At 36.3% G+C, this 16,919-nt stretch overlaps 1 protein-coding gene across 1 annotated transcript in view; it reads right to left on the bottom strand.

Annotated features, from left to right (window-relative positions):
• Positions 1–16,919, bottom strand: part of HEPHL1 (hephaestin like 1) — a 91,170-nt gene that overhangs the window by 6,172 nt on the left and 68,079 nt on the right. The window contains exons 16-17 of the mRNA XM_045892833.3: positions 5,721–5,943; positions 4,288–4,427 (exon numbers count right to left, since the gene is read on the bottom strand). Of these exons, the coding sequence (XP_045748789.1) occupies positions 4,288–4,427; positions 5,721–5,943 (363 nt within the window). The remainder of the gene's footprint in view (positions 1–4,287; positions 4,428–5,720; positions 5,944–16,919) is intronic.

Below are 16,919 nucleotides of genomic sequence, written 5' to 3'. Positions count from 1 at the left end.
GGTAGGTGGGGGGGATGTGGTAACTGGGTGATGGGCATTAAGGAGGGCACATGATGTGATCAGCACTGGGTGTTATAAGCAACTAATGATTCTTGAACACTACACCAAAAACTATTGATGTACTATATATTGGCTAATTGAATTTAAATAAAATAAAATTTTAAAAAAGATCTGTACGCTGAAAGTACAAAACACTGATGAAAGAAATCAAAGCAAATCTAAATATATATAGAGATATACCATGTTCATGAGTTGGAAGACTTAATATTGTTAAGATATCAATTATCCTCAAACCAATATACAGATTCAAAGCAATTCCAATCAAAATCCTAGCAGGATTTCTTAATAGAAGTCAACAAGAAATCAATTTCTTTCTTTTTTTTTTTTTTGATGAGAATCTTTTTTTTTTTTTAAGATTTTATTTATTATTTGAGAGAGAGAGAATGAGAGGGGGGAGGGTCAGAGGGAGAAGCAGACTCCCTGCTGAGCAGGGAGCCTGATGCGGGACTCGATCCAGGGACTCCAGGATCATGACCTGAGCCGAAGGCAGTCGCTTAACCAACTGAGCCACCCAGGCGCCCGAAATCAATTTATTTCTAAAATTTATATGGCAAGGCAAAGATCTAGAATAGCTAAAACAATCACCATGAGATTTAAAGACTTACTATCACACTAAAGTAATCAAGACAGGATAGTATTCAAGAAAGGACACACACATAGATCACTGTAATAGAACAGACATCCCAGAAATGAACCCACATATATATGATCAATATGATTTTGACACGGTGGGAGAAAGGGTAGACTTTTCAATGAATGGTGATGGAATGACTGCATCCATATGCAAAAAATAAACCCTGAACCATATATGAAAGTTAAAATGGATCAGATGCCTAAATAGAACACCTAGAACTATAAAACAGCTTGAAGAAAATCCTTGTGACCTTGAGTTAGGCAAAGATTTCTCAGATATGACACCAAAAGCATGATGCATAAAAGAAAAAACGATAAACTGTACTTCATCTGAATGAAGATTTTTCTGTTCTTTGAAAGATAACATTAAGGAAATAAAAAGATAAGCCACAGACTGGGAGCAAATATTTGCAATCATGTAGCTGGTAAAGTATTTGTATGCAGAAAGCCCTCAAACTCAACAATACAGAAATGAACAACAAAATTTAAAAATGGGCATAAGATTTGGACACTTCACCCAAGATTTACAGATGGCAGATGGTAAATAAGCACATGAAAAGATACACAGTATCATTAGCCATTTGGAAAATGTAAATAAAAAACAATGAGGGGCGCCTGGGTGGCTCAGATGGTTAAGCGTCTGCCTTCGGCTCAGGTCATGATCCCAGGGTCCTGGGATCGAGTCCCGCATCAGGCTCCCTGCTCCGCGGGAAGCCTGCTTCTCCCTCTGCCTCTCTCTCTCTCTCTGTCTCTCATGAATAAATAAATAAATAAAATCTAAAAAAAAAAAAAAAAACAAAAAACAAACAATGAGCTACCAGTACATACTTAATAGGATGGCAAAGAAACAATAAAATAAAAATGGAAGATACCAACTGTTGATATGGGTGTGGAACAGGTGATGTTCTCATGCCTTTCTGGTGGGAATGCAAAAGGGTACTGCCTCTGTGGAAAATACCTTGGCAGTTTATTATGAAGTTAAGCATACACTTATCACATGGTCTGGCAATCCAACTCCTAGGTATTTTCTCAAGGGAAAAAAAAAATTATGTTCACAGGAAAATATGTATACCGATATTTACAATGACTTTATTTGTAATAACCAAAACCCAGAAAGAACACAAATGCCCCTCAATGGGAAAATGGATTAACAAACTGCAGTATATTCATACACTGGAATACTACTTAACAATAGAATGAAACAAAGTACCGATATACACACAAGATGGATGCAATTCAAATGCCTACACTAAGTGAAACAAGCCAGTTTCAAAATGCTGTAGATGGCATGATTCCATTTATATGACATTTCAGGAAAGGCAAAACTATAGAGACAGAAAATATATCAATGGCTGCCACGGGTTAAGCATGAGGAAGTAGCTGACTCTAGAAAGTGCAACAAGGACATTTGAGGGGGTGATGGGGATGTTAATCAACATTGATTACACTATTGTGTGTGCTTCCCAAAACAGAACTGTACACTAAACAGAGGGAATTTTACTCAATATCAACTGTATTTTAATTTTTAAAGTTTATATAATATGTATACAAAATAATTGTATAGGTGTATAGAATGATTTTTATAGTTTTATTAAATTTTATAAATTTTTAATATATTTTTAAAGATGTGAGTTGAAAAAGCCAAGTTCTGAAAAGCAGCATAGCCATTTAATATGTAAAACTGTAGTCATTGTAGGCTAGTACTTGGTGTCTTAAACTATGTTAAATAAATATACAGAGGGGAAATATTAGGCATTTTATTAAAGTTACTATTTATTGCTGTATAATGGAAAAGGACCAATGCAGCTACTTCCACAGATTAGATGTGATTATTCTTTTCTATTCTTATATTTCTTTATAGACTTCACTAAGCACTTGGGATGATGGCCTATTTATTTATTTATTTATTTATTTTTAAAGATTTGATTTATTTATTTGAAAGGGAGAGAGAGCATGAGCAGGGGAAGCTGCAGAGGGAGAAGGGGAGGGAGAAGCAGACTCCCTGCTGAGCACAGAGCCCGAAGCAGGGCTTGATCCCAGAACTGCAAGAACATGACCTGAGCTGAAGTCAAACACTTAATTGACTGAGCCACCTAGGCGCCCCGGATGATGGGCTATTTAGACCTTATCCCTGGGATTCTGATTCCTCAGGACCAGGGTGGGGCCTGGCAGTCTGTTTCTTAAACAGCTCCCCGGTTGATTCCATATAGCCTGTGCCACCGAGATGGAATAGCTTGATGCTAGACAGGCAGAAGGCCACACATGGTCCAGCCCAGCTCAGTAGGGCAAAAAACCCCAAAAAACAACAAAAAACCCAGCCCAGCTCAGTAGGGCAAAAAAAAAAAAAAAAAAGCAAGATAAGTTTTGGAGCCCAAGCCAGAGCTTGAAGTATCTCCTTTACTGGATAGGACCATTCTGTTAGCTAATGACATAGAAAAGAAAGGAACTAGAAGGAAAGTAAAAGAAAAGGGGAAGGTTAAGGAAAAGAAACAAAGTACTACAGGTGCTTTCATATACAGTATTAACAGCATAATCCCGAGTGGTAAAAATTATCCCCATACAACTGATGAGAAAACTCTCATCTGAGGCTTGGAGAGTTTCTCACAAGCACAACTATATATATATATATATTAAGAAAGATCTACCAGGAGAAGGGTATAATCACATTATTCTGTTCTGTTTTCTAATATGAACCTCACAAGCCATCTTTGTTCACAGTGAATATACATTGAATCTTTTAGCTCAAAAAGTCTTCCCCAAAGCATATTCCTTTTTTTATTATTATGTTATGTTAGTCACCATACAATACATCATTAGTTTTTGATGTAGTGTTCCACGATTCATTGTTTGTGTGTAACACCCAGTGCTCCATGCAGAACGTGCCCTCTTTAATACCCATCACCAGGCTAACCCTCCCCCCACCCCCTCCCCTCTAGAACTCTCAGTTTGTTTCTCAGAGTCCATAGACTCTCATGGTTCATCTCCCTCTCTAATTCCCTACCCCTTCATTTTTCCCTTCCTTCTCCTAATGTCCTCCATGTTATTCCTTATGTTCCACAAATAAGTGAAACCATATGATAATTGACTTTCTCTGCTTATTTCACTTAGCATAATCTCCTCCAGTCCCATCCATGTTGCTGCAAAAGCTGGGTATTCATCATTTTGATGGCTGAGTAATATTCCATTGTATATATGGACCACATCTTCTTTATCCATTCATCTGTTGAAGGGCATCTCAGCTCTTTCCACAGTTTGGCTATTGCGGACATTGCTGCTATGAACGTTGAGGTGCATATGGCCCTTCTTTTGACTACGTCTGTATCTTTGGGGTAAATACCCAGTAGTGCAATTGCTGGGTCATAGGGTAGCTCTATTTTTAATTTTTTGAGACACCTCCACACTGTTTTCCAAAGTGGCTGTACCAACTTGCATTCCCACCAACAGTGTAAGAGTGTTCTCCTTTCTCCGCAACCTCTCCAACATGTGTTGTTTCTTGCCTTGTCAATTTTTGCCATCCTAACTGGTGTAAGGTGGTATCTCAATGTGGTTTTGATGTGAATTTCCCTGATGGCTAAAGCATATTCTAATACTTACTTTGAAAAGAAAGCTCTCAGCATGATAATGGATGGTATGTATGTCCACTTCACTTCCCATTCCCAACAGATACCAGTTTGTCATCGCATCCTCATTCATGATAAGGCCATGGAGATTCCCAAAAATCTTTCCATTGATAGCTAAGAGGGTGAAAAGAAAAGAGCCTTTGATTAGTGATCATTACTCAATCGGGTTTTAGAAATGGTTCAAGATCTTTAGGTTACCAATATTTTCATCTACCCTATAAACATGTAACCATCTTACTCACACCAATGTCCCTACCATTCTAGACCCAAAATCTTTTCTTATAAAAGAAAGCCAGAAAAGAGAAGTCACAGTGGTTTTTTGTTTTTTTTGACTACATCTTGGGTAGCAGTGTGTGTTGTTTGTCTGCTTGCTGGTTTGGCACGTCCTCTTTATGGAGTGGGTTACAGGCTCATTTTTGAAGCAGCCATATATCTATATTCAATGATATAGAATGATGTATATCATTCAATATAGATGAGTGAACTAAAGCACAGAGAATCAAGGTCGTGTAAGTCAAAACTGAATGAATCAGAAGCTATTCCCTTAATACTTTGCTTTTTGAGAACTAGTTTGGGCAAGTTCCCAAGCAGGCTGGATTGCCAAAAATATAAAAGCTTCACACGGGCTGAGCCCATGCTATTACAATGACCAAAGCAAACTCAAGCTGGTTTGACCTGTTGGGGGCTCTCGCCCTGCTTTCTACTAACTTTTTATTCTGTGCATTGTACCACAACCAAATGAGTTACATTTATTAAAAATAGAGAGTGTACTAAGGGAAGTATGGGGGAAGCAAAATTGTAGAGGAAAGAGTAGCTGAATCAGAAATCAGCCTACCTATTCTAATCAATGTTAGCAATACTTAAATTTGTGACCTTGAGCAAGGCCTATCTTTTTGTATATTTTGGTCAGAGTAGATCTTGGTGAGAGAGTATGGGTGTGTCAATTAGAACATATTACTCTCACTTAAAAAAAAAAAAACTACCTTAAATTCTATAGAATTAAATAAATAACATAGACACATTAAAACAGAAATTTGGTGATGGTATTTCATGTCCCAGCGTCAGTTAAACCAGACCCTTAAATTTGATTAGCTAGAGGTTATGGATGTATTCTTATAGAAATATACCCATAAGTGATCAGTCATTTTTTAAGAATTACTTTACAGTCTTATAGTTTAGGGATCCCAGGCTTCAGAGATAGAGCTCCCTAAACAATGGATCCAAAGTTGCACTGGACCTTGCTGGCAGCCAACCAATGGCTTAGCTCATTCCCTCTGAAGGAAAGTTTTAGAGGACTTTCTTTAGTGCATGTGCCCTTGGGAATGGGGAAGGGTTCAGAGAAGGAGGCTGGGGACCTCCTACAGTCATAGGAATTTCTATGAGCTTATATCAACACAGGTCTTATACCATGCATTTTGTTGCTCTCTTCAAAGTCGTCAGTGTGCCTGAAATGTCGTGGATCTTTATTGAGATACTTCTTTATATTGTCATCCAGATACCAGGATTCATTCTCATTAAATACCAAAAACAAGAGAACGAATTCATAATCAACATCGCTTCTTCTTCCCTTCTCATTCAACAATCCTTCTCTGCAAATAATCAGAGGACCCATCAAACCGCTATATGTATCCTGAAAGAAAAATAAACTGAATTAGAGGAGCCTTTAAATAATTTAACAATAAAGCCTAAGTGCTTGTAAGAAAGTCATTGTGAAAAGACTGTTGACCACAAAATAATTATTTTTTTAAGATTCATTTATTTATTTGTGAAGGGTGGGGCAGAGGGAGAGGGAGAGAGAGAATCTCAAGCAGACTCCATGCTGAGCATGGAGCCCCATGTGGGGCTCAATCTCATGACCCTGAGATCACAACCTGAGTGGAAACCAAGAGTTGGCCACTTAACCGACTGTGCCACCCAGGTCCCTACCACAAAATAATCATTAAGAAGCCCTGAAGATGTAGGAGTGTTCCTAAAAATGAGCTACAGCAACCTCTATGAGGGCTGAATCGGTATCCCTCCCTCATCACTGAGTCTCCAGAGCACAGTTTAGTGACTAGTACATAGAAGATGCTCAATAAATATTCATTGAATAAATGAATGCCTCTTTCTATTTTCCCATTTGCTTTCCAAGTGAGACCATATAACTATATACAGGTGCTTATATTCTACTTTTTATGGGTAACTGGAAAATGATATGGGACCGTCGATGACCTCCATGTCAAATTGTTCAGCCCTAACTTTTTTTGAAGGAAAACTCCCACATTTCCAACTGTCTATTTAGATATTCCACCTGGATGTGCTTTCTGCAATAATTCAACCTGCTGAGCATTTTTAAAAGTGGATTTTATTATTTCCCTCAAAACATTTCCTTCTCCAGAACTCTCTAATTCTGTTGATAGCACTATGCTATTTCCTGTCATTTAGGTCAGAAAAAGATTTCAGTGTTTAATTCTTCCTTCTTCCTCACTTTGTCCCATCTTGTTTGCTGTCAAATCTTACATTCCTTTTCCCTTCACAATGCCTCTCCATTCTATGACTTTCTTTCCATTTCATCTGCCATGCTTCTAGCATAGGATCATAATGCCTTACCCTGGACTAGAAATTGGCTCCTCTCTGGTCTCTGGCTCACCTCACTTCCAGCCTATCCTTTTGACCACCATCAGATCAATCTCATCATTCCCATATCTAGCAGTCTTCGGTGATTTTCCAGTGATATTCCTGCTGGATAAATACAAATCCTTGATGGGTCCTTAAGCCCCTCATATGCTCCCCACAATGGATTTTTCTAGCTTAAGTTCCCCCAAACTGCTTTCCTTTTGTACCTTATATGGTAGCCAGTATGATGTTCAACATTTCCCAAATGCACCTTCTATTTTCCTATTTTCAGCTTTGCTCATAATGTTCTCTCAGACTCTCTTTCTAATGCCCCCTATATAGCCCTGTACTCCTACTGAACTCACCAGATTCTGAGTTGTATTATAATTATGGGTGTGCACATGTATTATTTTCCCCAAAGATGATAAATTCCTTCAAGATGAGAATATTTGCATCCCTCATAGAACTTGGAAGGGTCATTTGCATATCATACATGCTCAATAAATATTTATTGGGACGCACAAAGGAATAAACAAATGCGGGTTTCCCATAATTCCAATATGTAATTTTATTTTTTCAAGTGTCTTGTATTTCTCTCCTGAACTCTTGCACTGCCCAATACAACTCAAGGATGTTAATATAGCATCTAATATTTAAGAGGAAGGTTAGATAATCCTTCACCTTTTTTTTAAATAATGGGCAATGCTTACTTACATTATATATCCGATATGACTTCAGTTTGGATTTTGATTTATGACACATAATTAGAGACTAGTTGTTTTATATACACATATCTGACTTGAATTCAATATTGAATGTTTAATTGCTAAGTAAAGTTAGTTTATTTATTAGTCAAATAGTTTGTAGTTTCAGTTATTATATTTGGAGTGTGCTTTCTTTCCTGAGTCCAGATAGCAATGGTAATGCCTTTAAAAATGATAGATTTCACACATCAAAAACCATGATATAAATTACATTGAAAATATATTTTTATTTTATGATTATCTATTTACATAACTTCTTTTGCTTCCTGCTATCTTGTAAGTTCTAAATTTGGTAACTGAAACATTGGGATTTTATTTGGGTTTTTTTTGACCCGTACTTTATTTTTTTTACGTTTTTATTTATTTTTTAATTTAAATTCAATTAGCCAATATATAGTACATCATTAGTTTTGATGTAGTGTTCAATGATTCATCAGTTGCATATAACACCCAGTGCTAATCACATCACATACCCTCTTTAGTGCCCATCACCAAGTTACCCCATCTTCCCACCCACCTCCCCTTCCAGAACCCTCAGTTTGTTTCCCAGAGTCAATAGTCTCTCCTGGTTTGTCTCCCTTTCTGATTTCTTCTCATTCAGTTTTCCCTCCCTTCCCCTATGATCCTCTGCGCTATTTCTTATATTCCACATATGAGTGAAACAATATGATAATTTTGTTTCTCCGATTGACTTATTTTACTTAGCATAATACCCTCCAATTCCACCCATGTCAATGTAAATGGTAGGTATTCATCCTTTCTGATGGCTGAGTAATATTCCATTGTATATATGAACCACATCTTCTTTATCCATTCATCTGTTGAAGGGCATCTCAGCTCCTTCCACAGTTTGGCTATTGTGGGTATTGCTGCTATGAACATTGGGGGTGCAGGTGCCCCTTCTTTTCACTACCTTAACCCATACTTTAGATCGAGGGCTGGCACCAGATGGTAAATATTTTTTTACTTTGTTGGCCATACTGTTTCTGTCACGACTACTGTTTGCAAAGAGACAATAGAATCCAAATGGAATCTCTTATGCGAAGTCCCGTCACCAAAATGAGACTTAATACCTAACTTAATTACAGTTTCAACCTCTTCCCGGAGTGGAATCTTAATCTGGAGTTACCTGGTTATCACCAATGAGGTAATCTGCCTCTTAAGACATCTGTCATCCCCTAAAGGAAGGTGACCTGGCCACAGACAATCTGTTTTTTACTATTCACTTCCTTATCCTATCCCCTTCTGCCTATGAAAGTCTTTCATTCTGTGCAGCTCTTTGGAGCTCTGTTCTATCTGCTAGGTGGGATGCTGCTTGATTCATGAGTTACTGAATAAAGCCTGTAGGATTGTAAAATGTGCTCAGTTGAGCTTTGTTTTAAAGAGAATTGGTAGCAGTGATGGAATACAAAGAACACTCCTGATGGCTTCAGGAACAATGAGAAACACAGGCATGAAACCTGCAGAACTTTGAATTCTCTTTCTTGCCATTTCTGAGGGCTGTGGGTAAGTTTTTCTTGGTTCTGAGCTCCACTCTCTTTGCATCAAGCTCCCCATCTAATTAGCTTTCCACAGTTCCCCATTTGATTGGAATCTCCAGCTCTTGGTTCAGTCCCCAAATTCCAAGTTGGGAACTGCTGGTTGTTACTGGCTAGATTCAGACTGAATCCAACATAAAAACTGGGTACAAAACAGAATTTTGTTTTACTTGTATTGTGTCGGTAAGGGCTATTGCTAATGGAATCTTGGAAGCCAAAAGCTGCAAAATTGGTGGGCATGGGTTGAGCACTTAAAAGTTGTTAGAGCATCTGCTACTTAACTCTAAGACTCCCATGGTAGAATACATTGGTCATGTAGTGGGTTAGATTGACACCAGGTTACTCACCAACCTCAAGAAAATGTCCGTGTAACAAGGCACACTGTAAAACACCACATAATCCCCAACCGAGTGGCACATCCCCCTTAGGTATTAGTTTGCCTCCAAGAGACCCAAAGCTTAGCTAAAAAAAAAAAAAAAAAAAAAAAAAAAAAAATCCTCAAATTCCAAAGAGCTGAGCACGCCACCTTCTGGCACATCTGCTTATTTTATGCCTTAGAACTCCCAGAAACTATATATACTACTAAAATGGCAAAATCTAACTAAAGACAACCTAGAATTACAATGGCCATTATGGGTAACATTCCAATGAGAAAGAGATCATTTTTTAAAGAAGTCCACTTACAAACAAGAGTTTCCAAATCAAGCAAACAGAATGGGATACCTATTTTAATTGGTATGTAAAACCTTCCAAAAGGCTTTAAGATTCCAAAATAACTTCATTAAAAGTTTCCTTGCAAAAGGCTAATGAAAAATTAAAGATGCAAAAAGTATCTAAAACAATACCTAGGCCTTCTTCATTACAACCTCCTAGGGGTCCATCATCAAAACACTGGCCCAGAAATTGATGTCTCATTTGTAATCATCTGAGACATAAGGAGAAATCCTGTCCTTAAAGATTTTGTGCAAATTTTTCAATATCAACTCAAATGCCCCCATATCTACCTACAAAGGAGAGCCCCCCATTGTGGGGGCCCCCCAGAGTTGATAAGACTCTGATGGATTTTCTGGAAAACTGCTATGTTATTTCCTTAAAAAGCCCAGGGGAAACTAAAATGAAAATGAATGAAAAACTTTGCCAAATTCTAATAGATTGTGGAGCCTGCAGAGGGGATCCTGAGAAAACTGGTAAAAGCCAGAGAAGGGTAAGAATTCTTACCAAGAGTCAGCTCTCCTGAATCTCTTTCTGTAGTGTCCAGTTAAGAGCAGAAAATAAAACTTCACGTTGTCCTTTCCTTTCCAAACTCATACCTGTTGGTTATTGATCATTTCTCTCCCAGGGATAGCTATTGCCTTCTTGCTTGCCTTGTTTTATGTCCTAAGAATTTGACTTGGCTTTCTCCTGCCTGGGACATGCAGGTTGCCATTTCTTTCTGTTGCCTATCTTTGGGTGTGACTTTAGGTCTTGGGAAAGTAGTATCCTTTGTACCTCCCTTTTATATACAAGGGGTGTTCAATACTGCCAGAAATATTTTCCTGGCTGAAAAGTGACAAGATATTTAAATTTTTAAAGTAGTTCTGTCACCAGAAGTTGGCCATATTGGAAGCTGATAATCAGACCCTGATCTACTTTTTTTAGATCTCCTTCCCTAAGCAAAAATGAAACTATGTATCCAGGGGAAAAGAAAAACATCTCAAGCATTTGTAGAAGGATTTACTAAAACATTCCAGAGGCAAACCATTATAAATCCATAGAAATCTCTTGATTTTCATCTTAGCTGGAAATCCTTTCTGACTTATATTTTTTAAAAAATCAAATTGAAAATAATGACTTTAGGTGGGTACATCAGCCCCTTGGTATCATTTAGGCTGCAACCCAATTCTTTGAGGAATTAAAGCAACTACCGTCATCTCACAAATCTTGACAAAACCAAAAATGCAGCTCCAGAAACAATTCAAAATCCACCTATTCTATTTACCAATCCCCCAAACCTCACCTATTTATCACAAAATTGTAAAAATCCTGGCCTTAGGAAACAAATGTCTTTTTGGAAGAACTTGCATTCTTTCCCTGTGCCTTTGAGATTGTAAATATTCTACCTGGTCTTCTCCAGGGACTCTTATCTAGCCATCTCTTTGATATACAAACTTCATGGAGGTAATTCTTACCAGAAGAAAAACAAGGAGGTGGGGAGTTTCTTTGGAACTTGGGCAAATGAAAAATCGTGTCTTCTCCAAAAATATTAATAAAAAGCTTTGACCATCTTAAGAGGTAACCTTAACTTCTTCCATCTACCAGAAACACAATTTGGATCTAACTTCTTTTATAACTAGTGGATTTTGTATTATTGTGCTTGATTCATGGCAAAATTTTAGAACAGAATCTATAAGATCTGTTTATATCTGCGTATGTGTGTGCATGCACGTGCATCCGTGCGTGTGTGCATGTGTGTTATAGATGTATGATGTTTTCTACCTGGGCATGGTATTGCCAAAATGAATTTGTAAAAGAGCTCTGTTTAATTGACTTAAAGAAAATTAAGTACTTGTATGAATTAAGTATTTATAAAATTCTCAAAAATATAATAGAAACTAACCCAATTGCTTTTTAGGTTCATGTGATCTGGAAAAATATTCAGTATTAAAGCTAATTTAAGTTTGATGGCTTAATTAAAATGTACATGTCTTTAGAATTATTAACATTAAATAATGCAGACCTACACCTTTTATTCTACCTGGGTTTATTAGTTAAATAAGTCCACATTACCTCTGCTAAAAATTTTGTCAGCAAGAAAAATAACTTGTATGATGAAATTTTCATAAGTATTCTAAACATAATTGTTAAAAATAAGTGAATTAAATAGATGTAACTGGAATTAGAGTTTTTAGGTGACCTTTTTTTTAATGTTTGAAGTTTTTATTTAAATTCTAATTAGTTAACATATAGTGTAATATTATTTCAGGAACAGAATTCCGTGATTCATCACTTACATATAACATCCAGTGCTCAACACAAGTGCCTTCCTTAATATCCATCACCTATTTAGCCCTTTCTTCTGCTCCTCTCCATCACCCTTCAGTTTGTTCTCTATATTTGAGAGTCTCTTATGGTTTGCTTCCCTCTCTCTCTTTTTTCCCCTTCCCCTATGTTCATCTGTTTTGTTTCTTAAATTCCAGATATGAGTGAAATCATAGGTATTTGTCTTTCTCTGACTGACTTATTTCCCTTAGCATAATACTCTCTAGCTCCAATCGCGTCATTACAAATGACAAGATTTCATTCTTTTTGATGGCCAAGTAATATTCCACTGTATATTGCATATTCCATTGTATGTATACCACATCTTTATTCATTCATCAGTCGATGGACATTTGGGCTCTTTCCTTAGCTTGGCTATTGTTGATCATGCTATAAACATTGGGGTGCATGTACCCCTTTGAATCTGTATTTTTCTATCCTTTAGATAAATACCCACTAGTGCAATTGCTGGATCATAGGGTAGTTCTATTTTTAACTTTTTGAGGAATCTCCATACTGTTTTCCAGAGTGACTGTACCAGTTGCATTCCCACCAACAGTGTAAGAGGGTTTCCCCTTTCTCCACATCCTTGCCAACATTTGTGGTTTCCTGTGTTGTTAATTTTAGCCATTCTGACAGGTGTGAGGTGGTATCTCATTCTGGTTTTGATTTGTATTTCCCTGATGATGAGTGATGTTGAGTATCTTTTAATGTGTCTGTTGGCCATCTGGCCGTCTTTCTTTGGAAGAATGTCTGTTCATGTCTTCTGACCATTTCTTAACTGGATTATTTGGTTTTTGGGTGTTGGGTTGCATAAGTTTTTATATATTTTGGGTACTAACCCTTTATCAGAGATGTCAGTTTGCAAACATTTTCTCCCATTCCGTAGGTTGCCTTTTAGTTTTGTAGTTTCCTTTGCTTAAAAAAAAAAAAAGATTTTATTTATTTATTTTCTTATTTATTTATTAAAGAGGGTGGAGGAGGGGCAGAGGGAGAGAGAGAATCTCAAGTAGATTCCACCCTAAGTGTGGAGCCTGATTGGGGACTTGATCTCACAACCCTGAGATCATGACCTGAGCCAAAATCAAGAGTCAGATGTTTAACCAACCAAGCCACCCAGGCACCCCCAGAAGCTTTTTATCTTGATGAAACCCCAATAGTTCATTTTTGCCTTTGTTTTCCTTGCCTCCAGAAACCTGTCTGGTAAGAAGTTGCTACAAATGGTGTCAAAGAGTTTGCTGCCTGTGTTCTCTAGGATTTTGATGGTTCCAGTTTCACATTTAGGTTCATCCATTTTGAATTTATTTTTGTGTATGATGTAAGAAAGTGGTCCAGTTTCATTCTTCTGCATGTGACTGTCCAGTTTTCCCAACACCATTTGTTGAAGAGACTGTCTTTTTTCCACTGGGTATTATTTCCTTTTTTGTCAAAGATTAGTTGACCATATAGTTTTGGGTCCATTTCTGGGTTTTTTATTCTGTTCCATTGATCTATGTGTCTGTTTTTGTGCCAGTACCATACTGTCTTGAGCACTACAGCTTTATAATATAGTTCAAAGTCCAGAATTGTGGTACCTCCAGCTTTGTTTTTCTTTTTCAAGATTGCTTTGGATATTCAGGGTCTTTTGTGGTTCCATACACATTTTAGGACTGTTTGTTTTAACTCTGTGAAAAATGCTGGTAGTATTTAGGTGAACCTTTCAGCAATAATGGTATTTCATGGTATGTCTACTTAAATAGTGTCCCCACATCTTTTTGATAATTTAAAACCTTAGAGTTTTGCTAAGTGAAATGAAAGGATGAATAGTAATTTAATATCTAGATCATTTCCAGATAAAATAAAATACTGAAACACTAATTACTGGACATGGGTTTACCTACTTTTTTGACTTCTTATTACCAAGAAACTTAAGATATTTGGTTTTATTAATAAACAAGTTTTATGCCACATTGAAAAATTTACTATGAGGAAGAATATATTTCTACAAATTATGAAATGTATTTATAAATTTGCCAAATCACAGAATGCTAATGTAAAAGACAGTTAACAATTGTTTACTTTTCTGTTTTCACTAGAAATTATGGTGATTAATGGTTAAAAATTCAACATATTCAAGCTACTAGAAACAATAAGGGAAATGGCTCTGTTTGCAAGGAAACTAGGCTGTGTGTTTTTGGTAAAAGAAGGTATGAGAAATGGAGATGCATTTTTGTTGAGGGAAAAGAAAGTAATTTTGTCCTAGAGTGAGGCTGATTATTTCAGAATAAGGAAGAGGGGGAAAAAAGGACAAAATTTGGATGTAAAAAAAGGAAGTTGTAGAAGGTTTGTAGAAGGGAATCTTGGGAAAGAAATTTTATGTGAGTCAAGCTGGCTAAGACTGTAATAAATTTAAGTAAAAAAACTTTTTTTTTAAGATTTTTTTTAAATATATTTATTTGACAGAGAGATAGCACAAGTAGGCAGAGTGGCAGGCAGAGGGAAAGGGAGAAGCAGGCTCTCTGCCGAGCAGGGAGCCCGATGCGGGGCTCAATCCCAGGACCCTGGGATCATGACCTGAGCCGAAGGCAGCCACTTAACCGACTGAGCCACCCAGGTGCCCTAAGTAAAAAAACATTTTAATATCAAAAGTACACTGACATATGGGTAATGCTGGCCTTGTAGAATGAATTTGGAAGTTTTCCTTCTTCTATTTTTGGAATAGTTTGAGAAGAATAGATATTAACTCTTATTTAAATTTATTATAGAATTCACCTGTAAAATCCCAGACTTTTGTTTGTTGGGAGTATTTTGATTACTGATTCAATTGCATTACCAGTAATTGGCCTGTTAAAATTTCCTATTTTTCTGTTTCAGTTTTGGAAGATTATGTTTCTAGGAATTTATCCATTTCTTCTAGGTTGTCCAATTTGTCCAATAATTTTTCATAATATTCTCCTATAATCCTGTATATTTCTGTAGTGTCAGTTGTTATTTCTCTTTTTTCATTTCTGATTTTGAGTCCTCTCTCTTTTTCTTAATGTGTCTGGATAAAAGTTTATCAATATTGTCAATCTTTTCAAAGAATCAGCTCCAGGTTTCATTGATCTTTTCTATTGTATTTTTTTTAGTCTCTATTTCACTTATTTCTACTCTAGTCTTTATTATTTCCTTTTTTCTACTAGTGTTGGGTTTTGTTCTTCTTTTTCTAGCTCCTTTAGGTGTAAGGCTAGATTATTTGAGATTTTTCTTCTTCTTGAGGTATTGCTATAAACTTCCCTCTTAAAACTGCTATGGCTGCATCCCAAAGATTTTGGGCCATTGCATCTTCATTTTCATTTGTCTCCATTTATTTTTTGTATTTCCTCTTTGACCTCTTGATTAACCCATTTATTGTTTGGTAGTGTGTTGTTTAGCTTCCATGAAATTGTGTTCTTTTCAGGATTTTTTTCTTGCACTTGACTTCTAGCTTCATATAGTTGTGGTCAGAAAAGATGCTTGATATGATTTTAATCTTCTTAAATTTATTGAGACATGTTTTGTGGCCTAACATGTGATCTGTCCTGGAGAATGTTCCATGTGCACTTGAAAGGAATGTGTATTCTGCTGTTTGGGGATGAAATGTTCTGTACATATCTGTTAGTTCTATCTGGTCTAATGTGTTGTTCAAAGCCTCCATTTCCTTGTTGATTTTCTGTCTAAATGATATATCCATTTAAGTAAGTGGGGTCCTAGAGTCCCCTACTATTATTGTATTATGTCAATTTCTCCTTTTACCTCTGTTGCTTTATTTATTTAGGTACTCTATGTTGGGTGCAAAAATATTTACAATTATTTTATCCTCTTGTTGGATCGTTTCCTTTATCATTGTGTATTGCCCTTCTTTGCCTCTTACTACAGTCTTTCTTTTAAAGCCTATATGTCTGATATAAGTATCGCTACCCTGTCCTTTTTTGTCACTTCTATTTGCATGGTAAGTTTTTCTAGCTCTTTGCTTTTAGTCTCTATGTGTCTTTAGGTGTGAAGTGAATCTCTTGTAAGCAGCATATAGATGGGTCTGTTTTTTATCCATTCAGTCATCCTATGTCTTTTAATTGGAGCATTTATTACATTTATATTTTAAGTAATTATTGATAGATGTGTACTTATTGCCCTTTTGTTAATTGTTTTCTGGTTGGTTTTATAGTTCTTCTCTATTCTTTCTTCTCTTGCTCTCTTCCCTTGTAGTTTGATGGCTTTCTTTAATGTTAACTTTGGATTCCTTTCTCTTCATTTTTTTGTGTATTTATTATAGGTTTTTGATTTGTGGTTACCATTAGATTTATATATGATATCTTATGTGCATATCAGTTTATGTTGTTGATGGTTGCTTAAATTCAAACATTCTAAAAGCACTAAATTTCTATTTTCTTCCACATATTATGTATATGACCTCATATTTTGCATCTTTTTATTTTGTGTTTCCTTTGACTAATTTTTGTAGATATAATCAATTTTACTTCTTCTGTGTTTTAACCTTCACACTGGCTTTATAAGTGATTAATCTACTACCTGTACTATATGTTTGCTTTTACCTGTGAAATTCTTTCCCTTCATAATTTTCTTCTAGTTATGCCTTTTCTTTTCATTCAAAGAATTTCCTTCAACATTTCTTCTAAAGCTGGTTTAATGGTGATAAACTTCTTAACTTTTGTTTGTCTGGGAAACACTTTATC

The sequence above is a fragment of the Mirounga angustirostris genome, unplaced genomic scaffold (assembly GCF_029215605.1).
Source record: "Mirounga angustirostris isolate CCGP_5_RB_7025 unplaced genomic scaffold, mMirAng1.0.hap1 SCAF_13, whole genome shotgun sequence".
NCBI classification, from domain to species: domain Eukaryota; kingdom Metazoa; phylum Chordata; class Mammalia; order Carnivora; family Phocidae; genus Mirounga; species Mirounga angustirostris.
Note: the sequence above shows the minus strand (reverse complement) of the source record. Positions and strands in the feature narration are given on the sequence as shown.